The sequence below is a fragment of the Lycorma delicatula genome, chromosome 4, assembly GCF_047948215.1.
Source record: "Lycorma delicatula isolate Av1 chromosome 4, ASM4794821v1, whole genome shotgun sequence".
Classification (NCBI taxonomy): Eukaryota; Metazoa; Arthropoda; class Insecta; order Hemiptera; family Fulgoridae; genus Lycorma; species Lycorma delicatula.
In genome coordinates, this window is record NC_134458.1 from 169,896,490 (window position 1) to 169,914,619 (window position 18,130).

The 18,130-nt window shown below is 30.2% G+C and overlaps 1 protein-coding gene across 2 annotated transcripts in view; it reads left to right on the top strand.

Annotated features, from left to right (window-relative positions):
* The first annotated feature begins 947 nt into the window (after positions 1-947).
* Positions 948-18,130, top strand: part of Sgt1 (suppressor of G2 allele of skp1) — a 31,940-nt gene continuing 14,757 nt past the window's right edge. For both annotated transcript variants that reach the window (XR_012756208.1, XM_075364697.1), the window contains exons 1-4: positions 948-1,066; positions 2,874-2,951; positions 4,093-4,212; positions 14,608-14,715. Coding sequence is in view for 1 of the 2 variants with exons in the window: in XM_075364697.1 (XP_075220812.1) it covers positions 2,883-2,951; positions 4,093-4,212; positions 14,608-14,715 (297 nt within the window). In the remaining variant the exon portion in view is untranslated. The remainder of the gene's footprint in view (positions 1,067-2,873; positions 2,952-4,092; positions 4,213-14,607; positions 14,716-18,130) is intronic.

Genomic DNA, 18,130 nt, shown 5'->3' on the forward strand with positions numbered 1-18,130 from the left:
ACAACATTTATTTAATATTCATAAGCATTGAAATTTTTCTATTAATTAAATAGAATTATGAGATTTTATCACTATTAACTACAATTAAGAGTTATGGATTAACTTTTTGAAGGGACGGTACGTTAGGTACATTGCGCATGCGCAAAACTATAAATAAATGAACTATAAATGAAAACTATACCTCTAAATCTATCTGTCTCACGTTCGTTTTCCGCTCACGTTGGATATAGGCAGTGCCCATTCCACACGTCTTCCCAAATCAGCTGATTTGGAAGTCGAGAGTTCCAGCGTTCAAGTCCTAGTAAAACCAGCTATTTTTACACGGACTTGAATACTAGATCGTGGATACCGGTGTTCTTGGGAGGTTGGGTTTCAATTAACCACACATCTCAGGAATGGTCGAACTGAGAATGTACAAAGACTACACTTCATTTACACTCATACATATCATCCTCTGAAGTATTATCTAAACGGTAGTTACCGTTGGCTAAACAGGAAAAAGAAAGAAGTATTCAATCGAACAAGCTAGTCAGATCAATTCTCGCTAAAACATTAGAGAAAATTGTTTAATAAAATTATGTTATAAATAGTTTTCTTAAATGAATTATGTAGAAATGTATAAAAATCTGTGACGTAATTTAAATTATTTCTAATTAAAAGAATTGCCTATTTTTTAATTTATCTGGTGAAAATTATTCTGGTTACATTAGTATTAATTACCTAATATAGATAGCGCTACAAATAGTATATATAAGTACAAAAACATATATATATATATATATATATATATATATATATATAATGATAGAGTACGTATAAGGGATTTAAAAAAAAGTACATGATATTTTTTGCATTAATTTATTTTTATTGTTAATAAGTTTTGTTGTTATAAGTTAATAAAGCATACTTTTGAAATTTTCAAGTGATTTTTGTTTCAAGTAGGCAGATGCTGGAATTTGCGTTTAGTCATTGGTTCATACAATCAGGTGTTGTGAGCGTGTATTTTGTGTTTATACTAAGGTCTTAGAATAATCTGGATCTCTTGGATTTCCCATTATAAATTATAGTGAGTAGGATGATTTTATTATATTCTTTATTAATTATTTAGCATGTGCATTTTTTTATGGCAATAGTGTTTATTTATTTTATATTTTTTATTGGTCTAAGTTAGTGGAAAATATTTTATAACCTACAATCGGATAGCATGAAGTTTTTATGTTTGTTTACTACTTCCAAGCTACCCAAATTTATGATAACTGTTAAAAATATTGGAGAAAGGTTCCTGGAAGAATTTGAAAAAATAATGACTATTGCTAATTAATTAACCGAAATATTAACTTAATATGACCATATATGGTCATTTACTTGTTAAAAAATCGTGACTCCTTGCATTTCAACTTATTTTGCTTAAAATTTGCATTTAAAAACATAATCTTGTGGGTTGTGACTAATCGTTTTTACTTTATCCCACCAGAAAGGTAAGAACTATTTGTCTGGGCCAGATTTAATTTTCGTAGAATTATTTGATAAAGGGCTTGAACCATGTTATCTTAATTTTCCACCAATAATTACTCTGAAAAACTTCATTCTTATATTTGTTTGTTGGAATAAGTTGTTTTAAATGATAAACAATGTAGAAATTAAGTATGTTATGAAGTCATTCAACAGGAAGCAGATTGCCCGACTAGGTACAAAAAGCTGATATCTTATCAGTCACATATTCCTGTATGTCCTGGTATCTTGGAAATGGGAATGAAGGGGTCACGGAGAAAAGATAAAAAGGAGTGGATTGTGAGAAAAGCACTCTAGAAAGTAGGCACTCATCCTTTCCAAAAATCCTTGCATTTACTTTTATTGTAATTATTTTTCTTCAAGAAATTGAAGAGCCACCAGTGTACGTACAATTTATTCACTTATATATGTATGTTCTGAAGGAAGAACCTCTTCCTTCAGGAATTCTTGGTTTGTGGAAATATCCAATTAACATGTATGCCATTTAGATGGAGGTGAAACTTTTGTAATAAAAAATCTGGGACAAAAAATTGACTTACTTGAGGAAATCTGGTGTAAATATATTGGAGGATGTAATTAAAAAAGAAGTTTTTGGACCTATGTTTTTATGATATTTTCTTATTTCTAGTTCTAGGAGTACTTCCTGAAGCATTGACCTTACTTTTTGAATCATTCTATATATGAAAATTAATTTTATATTTTGAATCATTAGCATGTTAATGATTACAGAGCATTTGCTGTTGCTGATGGCGTGATTCCAAGAATATTAGTATTATTTTTTTTATTTTTAGGCAGTCTGTTGATAATTATGAGAACTTCTGGAATTTTCAGATTTCATCAAGTGGAATAAAATTAGTTTCAAGAATACTGTTAATTATAATTTTAATTTAGGTAGTTCATGAATTTGTTTAAAATAAAAGAGCCTGTTAAAAATTTTACTGTTAATTCAGTTGCTGGTGAGTAGTAATAATGAGTATTTAGTTGTTCTTTTTTTATATGTAAAATTGTTTTGTTTCTTTTTTTTTTCATTTTAGTTACCATAAATTGTTTGTATATGCTGTTAATATAATATATTATCAATAATAAATAATAATCAATTATAAATAATAAAAAATCACTTACTGCTTATTTTTTAAAAAATTCTTCCACATTAGCACCTTCACAGTGTGCACTAGTTCATCAGATATAATAAAAGAAAAAGGATGTACTCGTACTTAGTCATTTTAACCATTTGAATAAGAAGAAGCAACATATTTCTTTTTTCAATTAAAATATTTTAAATTTTGTTAAACAAAATATCTATGTTCATTTTATTATATTTTTTATTAATTTATATATATATATATTTTTTTTTTTTTTAGGAAGATCTGATGGCAGAAAATGAAACAAAACAATCTGTATTACATCAAGAAGATGGTGATAAAGAACTGTTGAAGAAGGTAGTGCAATGTTGTAATTAATTTAAGATTGGTACATTTTTTTCTACAGTTACTAAGTGAGGAGTAGTTGTTAGGATGTTCAGGAAGCCATACAAGAATCAGTCAGATCTGCTTTGTGTTGGTTTATATACATATTAATTTTTGTGAATTTAGCTACATAGGAAATATAGGCGATTAGTGAGCTTATTTATTCATAAAAGAAGGTTGCTCTCAGCTGATCATAGTTCATGTGGTCAGTTTTGATTATATGTTCTTTCTAAATAAATAATTATTTTATTCTGATTGGAATCAGGAATAGTTAGGTATACTGCTCTGGTTAGGTACACAGAAGAGAAAAATTTTTTTTAAAGCATTTGCCAGGATGGAACAAGGGAAACCTTAGTTATTTCTTGATCAGGAGATTATCACAAAATATACAGTTAATTAAACAATTAAAAATAGGTGTAATTAATTTTTAGCTTATAGGCTTTTTTATACACATTGAATAGGAGTGTAAAATTGAGGATTTTTTATTTTTATTTTCCAGTTAGAGTATTATTTCAAAATTCATCGACATTGTAATATTTTTTCTGTGAAAAAGATGTTTTAATATTTTAAATAGTTCTCTTTACTTAAAATAAATGTCCTGGTAATTAGTTGAACATTTTTTAAATGAGAAACGTATTTAGTAATGAAAAAGGGCAACAGAAGCATAATAAGGAATTTTCTTGTAAGTTAAAGTATTCAGTTGAGTTACATGGAAGAAGATCTGTTGTTTTTAATAGAGAAGGATATTATTTTTTAGGAATAAGTGACTATTCTATTTAGCAAAGATAGCACAAGGATGAGTTAACATTTTTAGTTTTCTGAATATTTGTTTAAATGATGTTATAATGAGCACCAGACATTGTTTTGACAGTCCATTTTTGTATCTTAAATACTCTTTCTCACTTTTTAGAGAGTTCCAAAATATAATATTCTACTTCAGACAGAATTATAAGTAAGCATAATAAAAATTTAATAATGACATGTTTAATGTTTTATTAAAGCGCTTTAAAGCAAAATAATATGGTTTGATTTTGTTGTAAATGAAATCAATTTTTATATTCACATTTATTATGTATTAAATTAATTTTTTTTCTGTTATAATTTTAATTCTCAGGATGAAAATTCACTCAACATAAAACATGATTGGTACCAAACGGAAACTCACGTTACTATTACAATACTTGCCAAAAGTGTTAAACCAGAAAATGTGTCTGTGAACTTCAATGAACATAGTGTAAGTAGTATAAAGTTATTAGTGACTATAATTGTTTTGTACAGCAATCTGCAAATTAACTTTGTTTATATAAATTTCTTTGTATTGAAAATAGATGTACATAGGATTGCAATTTATATTTCCTGTATACTTCTCTTGATATTTTCAGTTACTTTGAGAAATTAAAGAATATTTTCTGTACTTTGTTTACAGTCATTGTAATTGTGACACCCTGCTTTCAGGGATCCGGTTGAACAATCTTTAATTAAAGTGGATGCATTACACACCAATTAATTCTGGAAATTGTAAAGATTTTCACTAAGAAAATCTGAACCTATTATTAAACCAAATTTTTCACCCTTGACCTTCATATAGAAAAACATTTCATCATTTTGAAAGAAAAAATTATTATTTTTGTTCAAAGTGCAAGTTTTTATAAGAAGTTCAATAGTATATGAATCAGACAGTCTTAGTTCATTTTTGGGTTTATTAATAATAAATACATTGTTAATTTTCAGTCAGTGATTACATAGTCTAATATGTGAACTAATGATGTAAAAATTACGTAGGGCAAATGTTCCATGGACTATTCATAATAAAAAAAGCGGTCTCTTATCAGTTTAAAACATTGTTCAGTTAACCCTTTAACTGCTGTATACATGGATGGACATCCATCACTGCTATTCATGACCATACATGATTTCAATTTCTATTCTGCACTACTGTAAATGTGTAATAATGATGTGATTTATATGCATTTTTTCAATAACTGATTATTTTGTTAACTATTTTCCATGTCAAGGAACATCATATCCTTTCTTTTGTCTATTCGTGGTCAGTTGTTTATTTATCTAGCAAATGTTGTTTGTTTGTTAGTTGAGATTATTTCACATATTCATCTTCTTTTTTTAAATTTAGTATATGAGCCATTTAATAATTATTTTTAGTAATAAAGTAGGCCTAAAGTAATGAATTAGTACTTCCCAAAACTAGTCAAAGCATGAAGAAATTGTAATTCACAGTTCGCAAAATGATATTTTATGATGAGGAAGATGATCCCAATTGTGAAATAATGGATTGTTTGTTTTCACAAAATTTCAATGAGTAATGATAAAAAGCCACATTTTAGGTTCCTAAACTACCTGTAAAAAAACTGAAAAGGTAACTACTGTATTGTTCAGAAAGTTTTCAGCCCAACACATAGATCTTGCTATTATGACCAAGTGACTATGATGTTTGACAAGTATGATCCTTTAGACGGCATGCTGGAAGTTTCACATGTGTGCTGCTTGTTTGTGGTGATCAAGTAAAACAAAGAAGTTTTCACATTATCTGAGAAATGGATAAAATTGAAAATGAGAAAATAAAGTACTTTGTTTTAAAAGGTGTAAGATGGAAATTTAAAAAGTTAGATTCTGTTTTATGAGATTCTTCTCCTTTGTTTTGAAGGTAAAAAAATGGGCTGATTAATTTGTACATGGTCCCCGCCCCACTCAAGAAGATGATTTCTTGAGACATCTAATAACCTCTATGACTGAAGAAATCAATAATATTAATATTGCTTTATTGACTGATGAATTAATCCTCCATAGAAGCTTACAAAGAAGCTTTATGTAGGAATATGAAAATGGAAATTTGTAGCATATGAAAATTGCCATGCCTGGCCGGGATCTCCGGATGAAAGGCCGAAATACTATCACTCCACTGCAGACATTGATTTATTTCTCTGATTTTGTTCTACATAATACAGCATCTTAGAAATACATTACAAACTTGAATTACATATACATTTCACAAAAAAAATTTGGAAATTCCTTGTTGGGGATTATCATAAAAATTAAAATAACAAAAAAATCTTTAAACTAAAATAAATAATTAATCTGTGCTGTCATGATACTTCATACAATTCAATATAACCTTATTTTCTTATATAATGATAATTTCCTTCAATCATTGCATTTTATTAATTGAAAAACAATTTCTCAATATTATCTACTTCAAATAACCAGGAGAGTAATTTTGCACTAAACTTAGTTTTGTTCCTATAATTTCTTGATTTCTTCAGGGAGTAAGTTATAAACTTTTTGTACTAAAAGGGTGTAGAAATGTTTTGTAATAAAAGTCTTATTTTAGTGAGTATAAAAATGCCTTTTCTGCATGATTTTCTTATATCTTCTGTATTATTAATTCTGTTATTCATATTTCTATTAAAGAAAATCTTTAAAACTTTATAAATAGACGAGCCAGTCACAAGCCGTTCATACATTCACAAGCTGTAATATATGACCTGTTCCTGTGTGGCCCTGGACCCCCTGCGTTCATTAAACTCATGCTTTTGAGAATAATTATTGTAAATAAAAATTAAAATCTGTTCAATTTACGAAAACTGTCAGTGTATTGTAATCTCTTCAAAGCAACAGTTTGGTCAGTACAGGACTTGAAACTTTGAGTGAACTGAAGAATGTGGGTTTCTGAATAGTTGGCCTCCATCCTAAAATTAGTTATAGCTGGTACCCAAAAATGTTGTATCTTGCCTTGTTCGTAGTGTTACTGACATACATCACTAGGAAGTAAGTGTACTTTGTTTCTCTTTTTTTTTAACTTTCTTATTTTATGTTTTTTAGTCAAATTACCAGAGGCAGGTCCAGTCAGTCGCATCACATTTATAGCAACAATGATAGTGGCTGTGTTGGTTGAGCCACCAGCTGTACACCATTGTACCCCATAAAAAATCAAAATTAAAAAACCCTGAAAATGTTGTTTAGATATTTATATAAAGTGTTTGCTAGCCCAAATCACGTGATCATCTCATTTAATATAGTCAGAAATGGGAGAAATTTGCAGTTATTGTTTTTTTATTTACATTTTTTTTTTTTTTACTTTTATTCACTCTTTCAAGTTTGAATTTAAAAAATGTATAAATTGGTTTTTAGATATTCACATGAAGATTATTATGCAACCAAAAATCAAGCCGATATCTTCATTTGTTCCTGAGAAATTCAAAAAATAGTAAAATTCAATGTTACTCTATTTTATCCCTTTAAACTCTGATTTTAAAAAAAACCTTTCTTAGTGTGCACTTATCCTATCCCGTAAGAACATCATGTATACAAAGTTTCATTAATTTATCTTAAGTAGTTTTTGCTGGGCATTGATTATGAATTCTTTAGGAAATGTACAGAATGCATATATGTTGGAATGTATGTATGTTATGCCCTTAGGTACAGATAAATACCTAAGGGGCAAAATATCAAGTTTCTTAAAAAAAGGGAAAAGATTTTGCCAATCGATTTTTATTTGAAATTAATCATATGTTTTTTAGCAATAAATATTTGCTCTATATTTGCATATTATATATGCTTCTCCTCAACAAGAGAGATATACATTAATTTTGACTTTGTGCGAGATACAACATTTTTAATACCTTTGGAGCAAAAGTTCTTTAAAAATAAAATTTATTAATACCTACATCTAATACTTTTTTTAGTTTTTTAAAATCCTCAATCCATATATTAAAATCTAGAAACACTCCTAAATATCTTATCATGTTAACCTGCAGTATTATTGGACTTAAGCAAAGTCTATTTAACTTAGAATTTAAATTATGATATTTAATATTTTCTAAACAGTTCGATTAGCATTTTAATTGAAAAATTTGATAATTACTTTTTGCTTCATTTAATGTTATTTCATTCTTTATTAACCACCATATAATTCTGATCAGATATTTGATGTCCTCATTTTATTAATTCCACATTCTTTGCTTCATAATTAAGCATCGTATACTCAGCTAATGTTGTTATTCTTCCCTTGAAAATTACATTATATAGATAATTTTTGCAAATAATGAACAATATAGCACATAATACAGAACCCTGTGGTATTCCACATTTTATTAATCCCTTGAGAATTTTGTTCTAATTCTCGCTTGTTGAATGCTGGTTTCAATGTTAGATCAAAACAATTATTACAATCCTTTAACTCCAGCTTTCCATAATTTATTTAACAATATTTTATCAACTACATCAAAAGCTTTTCTCATATCTAGAAACAATCCAGTTGTATGATATCCCTCATTTTTATTATTTATTATATTCCATATAGAATTCAATAGTGCAAGTTCAATATTAATTCCCTTTTGAAAACTGTACTGATTCTCACTGAAAAAATTTGTTTTATCAAAAAAAAAATGAAGCAATCTAGTTTAACTATCTTTTCTAAAATTTCTGACAGTACAAAATTAGTACTATAAGTGTTGACAAGCTGATATTGAATAGATGTACCAGTATGGAAACAATACAATTGCCTATGTTTTTTATTATTTTTATTCCTATATTATCTATCCCCATAGATTTCTTATTTTTTATACTTTTGTTATATTCAAAACGTCTATTATTTGTGGGTCTCATAAAAATTGTATTTCTTGATTCTACCAAATTATTATCAATGATAAAAATTAAAAAAGCATCAGTTATAAAAATTATAAATACTTACTGCTTTTTTAATTTTTTTTGGATCTATATGAGGACTTTCAAAGTGATCACTACTTCATCAGATATGATGTATAAAAAAAATATGTTAAGTATTAAACTTTATGCCAAATATTACAATAAATAAAATAGTAATTTAAGTGAAATAAAAATAAAAATGAAAAATTGATAACATTATATTGCTATTATTATAAGATAATTGTATTAAATAAATTTTATCATTTATTTAAACCATTCATTATCTTCAAAGTTTAATTGTTCATTTATAATATTATTATTATTTTTTATGTGGATTTTTCAAGAGATTACATTTATTACTATTAATATTTATTTCTAATATTTCCATGTCTTGTAAATTAATGAATTTATGCTTTTTAAGTGTTTTATGGTCTGCATAATTAGATTTTTGCTTACCATACTTAAAAGCCTGTAAATGTTCTTTGAATCTTTTTTAAAATGTTCTGCTGGTCATGCCTATATAATATTTTTTACAATTATCACTACCACAATTTGTTTTAAATACACACCTGATTTATTGTAAGTATTTTTATAGTCTATATTATTATTATTAGTTTTTTTAAATTCTGTAACATTGAATTTAAAAGATTTTTATATAAATTAGAAAGATATTTAAAAAAAAAATTAAATGTGTTATTATAAGTTATGGGTAGAAAAGTTTTGTTATTATTTGAAAGAGTAGAATATGTTTTATTGTTAAATTTATAATATATATTTTATAGTAAATTAAAAATATATAATCAATATTATAATGCACAGGTGGATTTATAGTGTTATTGGTGCTTTTTGACCTCTTTCTACTAGCAAAAATAATGAAAAGAATTCATATAAACATGGATCCAGAAATTCTTTATTAGGAATTTCAGCTAGCGAAAGATTTTGCCTTGATTTCTGAGCAGTGTTACGTAAGTAATATTTGTGAGATAAAACCATTCTGAAATTCTATGAACCCCAATTAAGAAGTAAACTTGATAGTTTCTTATGATTTTTGACCTGACAAATTGAATAAAACAGGTTCCAGAACCATGTCACTAATAGTTTTCAATATCCAATGTAAAAGAAAAATTTGTTATCTAAAAACAAATTTTTTATGTTTGTAATACAAAAACTTTGTAAAACGACTAATAAATGTGTAAAATTTATTATCAAACTTGTAGAAAATTTAATTCTGAGAAAGTTGATGTAAAATAGCCCAATTAAAAAAATCTGATGTGTGGACACCACATGACTTCCTTGTACACCTATTAAATTACACATAAATATTTTTTATTCTTGAGCATTCTTCACCATCCCCATGTAAACTTAGAGCCGTAGTAAGTAAGATGTGTTAACATTGCCAAAAACCCAAATTTTATTGCCATACTTGCCAGGCTTACTCTTCATATAAACCCTAAAAAGGGCAATTTCCTCGGTATGTTGATAATCGCTCATCAATAATAACGTATTCGTGAGGTTAGAAGTTCTTATACAAATTAGACTGAAATATGTCAAACACTACTCTGATGGCTTGTAGTTTGTCCTTGGTTTGTTCAGTTCTTTGTGAACTTGTATCCCTGTTGTCAAATCACAAGAATTTCAATATGGACAAAAATCTGTTTCTTGACATGGCAACAAAATAAAAAGGCTGCCAAAAAGCTACATTACCTTCTCTAAGATCTGAAGCTCTTGTGCGATGTCCATGAGTTCGACCAGCCACTATAAGAATTGCTAATACAGCATACACTTCAGTTGCATTTACATCCCTCAAAGACTTTTTTTTTTGGACAAATGAGCTGCATTCCACATAGAAATTAGTCTTTTTGCTTCCCTGTTCATTTCCTCAACAACAACGCTCACAATTTCTGGTGAAATAAATAACAAAGATAACTCTGTTATTGTTCTGAATATTTTCCCATCATTCATTGGGCCAGGTGTTAAGTTCAAAATGTTGTAAAGTCGGCGCCACCCAACTTTTGGTGGTTCACTGGAAAATTCTAGCCCAGTCCTAGAAACAAACACATCTCCACTGTCTTCTTCTTTTTCTACTTGCTCACATGAATGTGTATTGTCTTCTGATATTTCATCTTCAACTTCATCTACTGGTGTGATGTGGTCTATGTCAAGAGGTTCCATTTATTCATTCATTCATTTCATTGTCACTGACATTGGAATTGTCTAGACTTTCCAATATCTCCTCTCTAGATAGCCTTTTGGGCGTCCTTATTTGCAGTTGAAATCTGGACTCCTTTAATTTCAGTTCAATAGTGAACATCTAATTCACCAAAGACACAGATAGGTGACCCAAGCCAATGATTATAAGTAACCGAAAACAATATATGTTATTTGAGCTAAACAACGGATGTATGGTAAAACTCAACAATGGAAAAATTCAGTAACGAAGATGAAGATATACACACATTTGTATACACTTAAACTATACTGTACTGATAGCAATTCACACAGCAATGCAGAACATGCAATGCATTGATGATGTGACATAAAATGCATTGTTGGCCAGCCGATTTCTGTGTAACCAATTTACGAAATCATATAAGGCATATTCATAAAGTAAGGGCCATCACTTATGCAGGGTGATTCAAAGAAACGGGAAATTTTGAAAGTTGTGTTGGTAGCTGTGGCCGATTGATACCACTTGATAAGTAGTGCCAGCCTCTCTAACCTAACCTGCCATTTAGTTGTCATGGATCCTTGGAGTGGTGTGCAACGTGCATTTGCTATCAAAGCATTTTACACAAACAATGACCGTGTGGAGGGAGCGCGTTGAGAATTTCGCTGTCATTTTAATCTGGGACGGCACGACTGTGTTTCATCAGCACATGCAATTAAAACATGGATATCTAATTTTGAGGAAACTGGTTCGGCAATGAAAAATAAACCTCCAGGCCGTGAGCGAACCATCCGTACACCACAGAATGTTCAAGCTTTACAAGATGCTGTCATACGAAGTCCGCATCGGTCAATCGTCGTCTCTCATCATCTTTACAATTGCATAGTTCAAGAATGTTAGTGAAGGACTTGCAATACCATCCATACAAGTTGCAGATCGTCCAGGAACTGAAACCAAATAATGCAATTGTGCGAGCACAATTCTGTAATTTAATGCTTCAGAAGATAAATGATAATGAAGAGTTTGTTCACGAACTGTGGATGTCAGACGAAGCGCATTTCCGCCTCAGTGGATTTGTTAACTAGCAAAATTTCAGATACTGGGCACAAGAAAATCCTACGCAGCTACACCAGCGTCCGTAAGAACGAACAGAAAATGACCGTGTGCTATGTCATCTTATGGTGTTATAGGCCCTTATTTTTTTGAGGATGACAATGGTCTTGCGATTACAGTGACGTCGGCTCGTTACGTAGCCATGCTTGAAACCTTTGTTGTGGAACAACAAAAGAGATTTCCACCAATTCTTAACACAGCCTGGTTTCAACAAGACGGAGCAACTTCACATACTGCACGAATACCGATGGCAGCTGTACGCCAATTGTTTGGACGTGTCATTTCACGAAATGGTGACATTAGATGACCTCCCAGATCGCCTGATCTCTCAGCTTGCGATTACTTTTTGTGGGGTTGCGTTAAAAGCAAAGTGTTCCACAGTAGACCTGCTACAACGGAAGAACTGAAGGCAAAGATCCGTGAATCAATTGCGGAAATTCCAGTTGAGATGAGATGTTACGTCAAACCATGAACAATTTAACGAAGAGAATTCGTGAGTGTTTACGTAGAAGAGGAGGTCACCTGCAAGATGTCATCTTTAAAAAATAAACTAAAATGTATGTATCCTAAAATGACAACATTTGTACAATTACATGAAATAAAATTCATTTTCCAAAAAAAAATTTTCTTTAACGTTATTTAATTTTTTAAATTTCCCGTTTCTTTGAATCACCTTGTATTTAAATATTAGTGGATCTGAACACAGTTTCACACATGGAGGGCCATCTATCAGCTATTTACGAAGCCACTGCAGTTGTTTTGATTCTGTAGTCGTTTGCCTGCTGGTGAGTGCAAATTGCAATGTCCACGACAATTGTTTCTCCTGCCAGTTGTGAAGTGTATGGTATGATTCGATTTTTATGTGCAAAAGGATCTTCAGCTGCTGCAATTCATTGGGAGTTGTGCCTAGTGTTTGGACCTACAGTAATGAGTGAAGGAAAGATTGGACAATAGTGCCGAGAGTTTAAAATGGCCGTACGAATGTGCATAATGAAGCCCAGTTTTCAGACAGACGAAATCGTTGAACAAGTGAACTGAAAACTGCGATGTGATTGGTGATTGATGATTAGTGTTCTGGCTGATGAATTTCTATCTACATGATTGTCACAGAAAAGTTCGGATATCACAAATTGTGTGCAAGGTGGGTACTGAAAATGCTCATCAACCAACACAAAGAGCAAAGAATGTGCAGTAGACGAATGTTTTTAGACCACTATCAAAAAGATAGTTGATGATTTGTTTTCTCACATTGTTAGAGGTGATGAGACGTGTATATCCTACACCAATGCAGAATCAAAACAACAGTCAATGCAGTGGTGCCATTCAAGTTCCCCAAAACCAAAAAAATTTAAGCAAAATCCATACTCAAGTCAAAAACTGTTGGGTTTTTTGGGACAAAAAGGGGCATCATTTTGGTTGATTTCATTGAACGTGGATCAACAATTACAGCTGATGTGTACTGTGAAACGTTCACCAAACTGAGACATGTGATCTAAAATCGATGATACAGGAAACTGTCATCAGGCATAATACTCCTTCACAACAACACGCATCTTCACACCGCTACCTTAACCAAGAAGAAGATTCAAGATTTTCATTGGGAACTTTGTGACCACCCTCCATATAGTTCCAACCTTACACCTAATGACTACTTCCTCTTCTTGCATTTGAAAAAGTGGTGTGATAGACAATGGTTTGAAAACAATGAGGAACTCAAGACTGCCATTGTCAGCTGGTTTAATTCCCAGGTGGCAAACTTCTATGCAGAGGGGTTAAAGAAACTGGTGCAGCGTTACGAAAAGTGCTTAGAACAGAATGGCGATATGTGGAAAAGTGAAGTAGATGTGTAGCAAACTAAGACTAAGTAAAAATCGTTCCTCATGAGTTAATTTTTTTTAATGACCAAACAGCTCTTACTTTATCAATGAATATGCCTTGTAATTTCTCAAATTTTCAATTTGATAGTGAATTCAAGAAATATACATACATTTTTTATTGTTTGAATAACATACTATAATTTTTATTTCTTTCCAATAAATACATTTTTTTCACTGTACATATATTAAAAAATTAAACAGGTTTTTTTAAAATTATAGTTTATGCTTGTAAATGGGATTATGAATATTCATTGCATTTTGATATTTGATTTCTAAATTGTAGTTTTGTTCACTTTGTTTTAAATATTAGTCAGCATTCCGTATGTGTGTAGTTGTACTGTTGAGGTTTTTATAAGATTCAAACTTGTTCATACTATTTTAAGACTTAGTTACCACTTATTCAATGAGTGGAATGTGTGAACGAGCATTTTATGCCAGTCACATTATTTCTCTGTCCACCTTGTATGAAATTGAGTTTAGCCTTCCCTCTGTAGTTATTTATATATTTGTTTAAATGCTTTGTTTATTAATATATAACATATGATATTATTGAAACTTAAACTACAATTGAAAAGATCATGATAGAAGGTTAAGTCTAGTTTTGAGTTATAAGTTTGTGAGACGCAACAAGCTTTATTTCATTGGTCTTCTAAATTTTTGGTTTAGGTGTTTATCAGAGAGCAATGTTAAATATAGTAGTAACTTCTAAAATTACTCAGTATTATATAATATATATATATATGTGTGTGTGCACATACACACACACAACAAATAATTATTGAAAATTATAATTTGTTCATCTCTTTTTCAGTTGGATGTGATTGCCAGGCTGAATGAAGAGTCAACATATTCTCTTCATCTTGATCTTGCACATGCAGTTTTACCACCTCAGTGCAGCTTTAAAGTTCTCTCATCTAAGGTAAATGTAACATGTAAATTATATTTATATGTTTATTGTAAGAGAGCCAACTGGAAATGTCTAGTACATTATTTTTAAACTCTAATTTAGTTTTGAAATGTGTATTATTTAAAAAATAAAACTAATTTTTCCCCCATTTTTCAATGTAGACTAGCCAGATAAAGAGTTTAATAAGCTTGTAAAATTCCATTGTTATAGAATTCTTCTGCATTTGATTTTTTGCCATTCCTCTCCTTTATTTTATTGTCAATCTTTGAACCAATTCATCATGATAATCATAGCTAACCAATAAATTTCTTTTTATTAACTTTAAAAATTTGATGGTAAATTTCAATAATTTATGGTTCTTGTTAATAACTTGTGTGATTCTCAGTTGTACATATTTAATTCTTACCTCTTGTGTACAGTGATTCTCTGTTAGTCAAGATTATTAGTAAACATATTTAACTTTTGTAGCAACCACCATGACACCTCCAGCATTTGTTATATATTTGATTTGTACTGTAATATTTTAACAGGAGTTATAAATAATAAACAATCCTGTTTGAATCTTTGTTTCATAAAAATCAGTAGTTCCTAGTTTTTTAAAAATCATATAGGCTATGTATGTGTAGTGAATCTCATTTAGTAAGTATATTTTCGACATGTGATATGGTAAGTATGATATATATTGTAAGATACCTCCTGTTAAAAAGTGGGTTTTTCTTCAGGAGAGTGCTTTGAAAGTATTGTAAATAAGGGAGTATTGTAAACATTTCTTAAGATTATGAGTTAAAAATGGATTATGATGAAAAGAAAGGAAGAGAAAGAATATAAAAGTTTATATTATAAAGGTGTTAAAGTGTGTTGGAATCTTATTTTTATTTTTCTATTTATAAAATTTATTTTATTTGCAAATTAACACATAAACAATATGAAATTTACAAACGCATTAAATTTAAAAAAAAAAAAAAAACGATTAAACAATCAAATACAATTTAAATTGAACCATTCTTTTATGTATGTAAAGGGGTTTGTAAACCTTTTTTAAGTTGGGAGTTTTAATTGTTAGAGAAAATGTTTTAAAAATTTATATTATTTACTTTTACATAAGTTCAGAAATTATGTTTCATCAACCCTTTTTTAAGTAAGAAAATGTTGAGAACTATTTATTTTCTATGAAAAAAAAATAGTTGTATACGTATATACATAAGAGATCTGTAAAGTAAAGTAATGAGACTGGTTCAGAAAAACTCTTTATTTACAATTCAATTGTACATGGACTCTATCACTTTTGAAATAGTTCCCTTAGGAAGCCATGTGACACTTTACAGAATTTTGCACTCCTCATGGCAGTGTTGGAACTCAGAAACCGGACTATCCTTCAGGTGGTCGGTTACATTTTTTCTTTTAATATTTTTTTATTAGGAACAGGAAAAGGTCACAGGCACTCAAGTCAGGTGAATAAGGTGGTTGAGGAACTACAGGAATGTTTTTCTTTGCCAAAAATAATTAATTGAGAGTGCAGTGTGACAAGGTGCATTGTTATGACGCAGCATCCAGTTGTCTTTGATGGCTGATCTCATGCTGGCAACTCTTTTCCACAGTTTTTCAAGAATTTCTCAGTAAACATATTGATTTACAGTCTGTCCTGTAAGCAAAAACTCCTTATGGACAATGACATTACTAGTGAAGAAACAAATTAGCATGGTTTTGATTTTTGATTTGCTTATTTTTGTTTTTTTGGGATGTGGTGAGTTTGAAGTGTGGCACTCCTTGCTCTGGCATTTTGTTTCTGGATCGTACTCAAATATCAAAGATTCATCACAAGTAATAATATTTTTTAGAAAATCAGGATTAGTTTCAATTCACCCTAAAAGATCACGGCACACATCCACCCTGTTGTTTTTCTGTTCAGCAATGAGATTTTTTGGCACCAATTTTGTACAAACAATTTTCATGTCCAATTCATTTGTCAAAATTTGATGGACTGTGGTATGGTTCAAATTCAATTGTTCTGCAATCATTCTGACAGTTAATCGCTGGTTGTACTGTATCAAGTCTTTGATTCACTCAACATTGTTATCACTTTTTGATGTTAACAGTCTCCCAGAGCATGGATCATCCACAACTGTTTTCCGGCCAAATGAAAATACTTTAAGCCACTTAAAAACTTGGGCTTCTGAGTGTCATCTCCACTTGCTCTTTGCAGTTTTGAAAAAGTTTCAGTGGCATTCTCACCTAGTTTAACACAAAATGTGATTGCACAATGTGCAATCATAATTAGTATAACTCATTTTTGTAATGCACAACAGACTTCTTTCACAAAAAGTTTGTTTATATCTCACGTGGCAACAATTGACGTGGTATTAATAAAATATTAATTTTTTTTTTTTTTGTCATCAGTCATTTGACTGGTTTGATGCAGCTCTCCAAGATTCCCTATGTAGTGCTAGTCGTTTCATTTCAGTATACCCTCTACATCCTACATCCCTAACAATTTGTTTTACATATTCCAAACGTGGCCTGCCTACACAATTTTTCCCTTCTACCTGTCCTTCCAATATTAAAGCGACTATTCCAGGATGCCTTAGTATGTGGCCTATAAGTCTGTCTCTTCTTTTAACTATATTTTTCCAAATGCTTCTTTCTTCATCTATTTGCCGCAATACCTCTTCATTTGTCACTTTATCCACCCATCTGATTTTTAACATTCTCCTATAGCACCACATTTCAAAAGCTTCTAATCTTTTCTTCTCAGATACTCCGATTGTCCAAGTTTCACTTCCATATAAAGCGACACTCCAAACATACACTTTCAAAAATCTTTTCCTGACATTTAAATTAATTTTTGATGTAAACAAATTATATTTCTTACTGAAGGCCCGTTTAGCTTGTGCTATTCGGCATTTTATATGGCTCCTGCTTCGTCCATCTTTAGTAATTCTACTTCCCAAATAACAAAATTCTTCTACCTCCATAATCTTTTCTCCTCCTATTTTCATATTCAGTGGGCCATCTTTGTTATTTCTACTACATTTCATTACTTTTGTTTTGTTCTTGTTTATTTTCATGCGATAGTTCTTGCGTAGGACTTCATCTATGCCGTTCATTGTTTCTTCTAAATCCTTTTTACTCTCGGCTAGAATTACTATATCATCAGCAAATCGTAGCATCTTTATCTTTTCACCTTGTACTGTTACTCCGAATCTAAATTGTTCTTTAACATCATTAACTGCTAGTTCCATGTAAAGATTAAAAAGTAACTGAGACAGGGAACATCCTTGTCGGACTCCCTTTCTTATTACGGCTTCTTTCTTATGTTCTTCAATTGTTACTGTTGCTGTTTGGTTCCTGTACATGTTAGCAAAAATAAAATATTAATACCAAATTAAAATTAAAATTATTAATACCAAATAAAAATATTAATACCAAC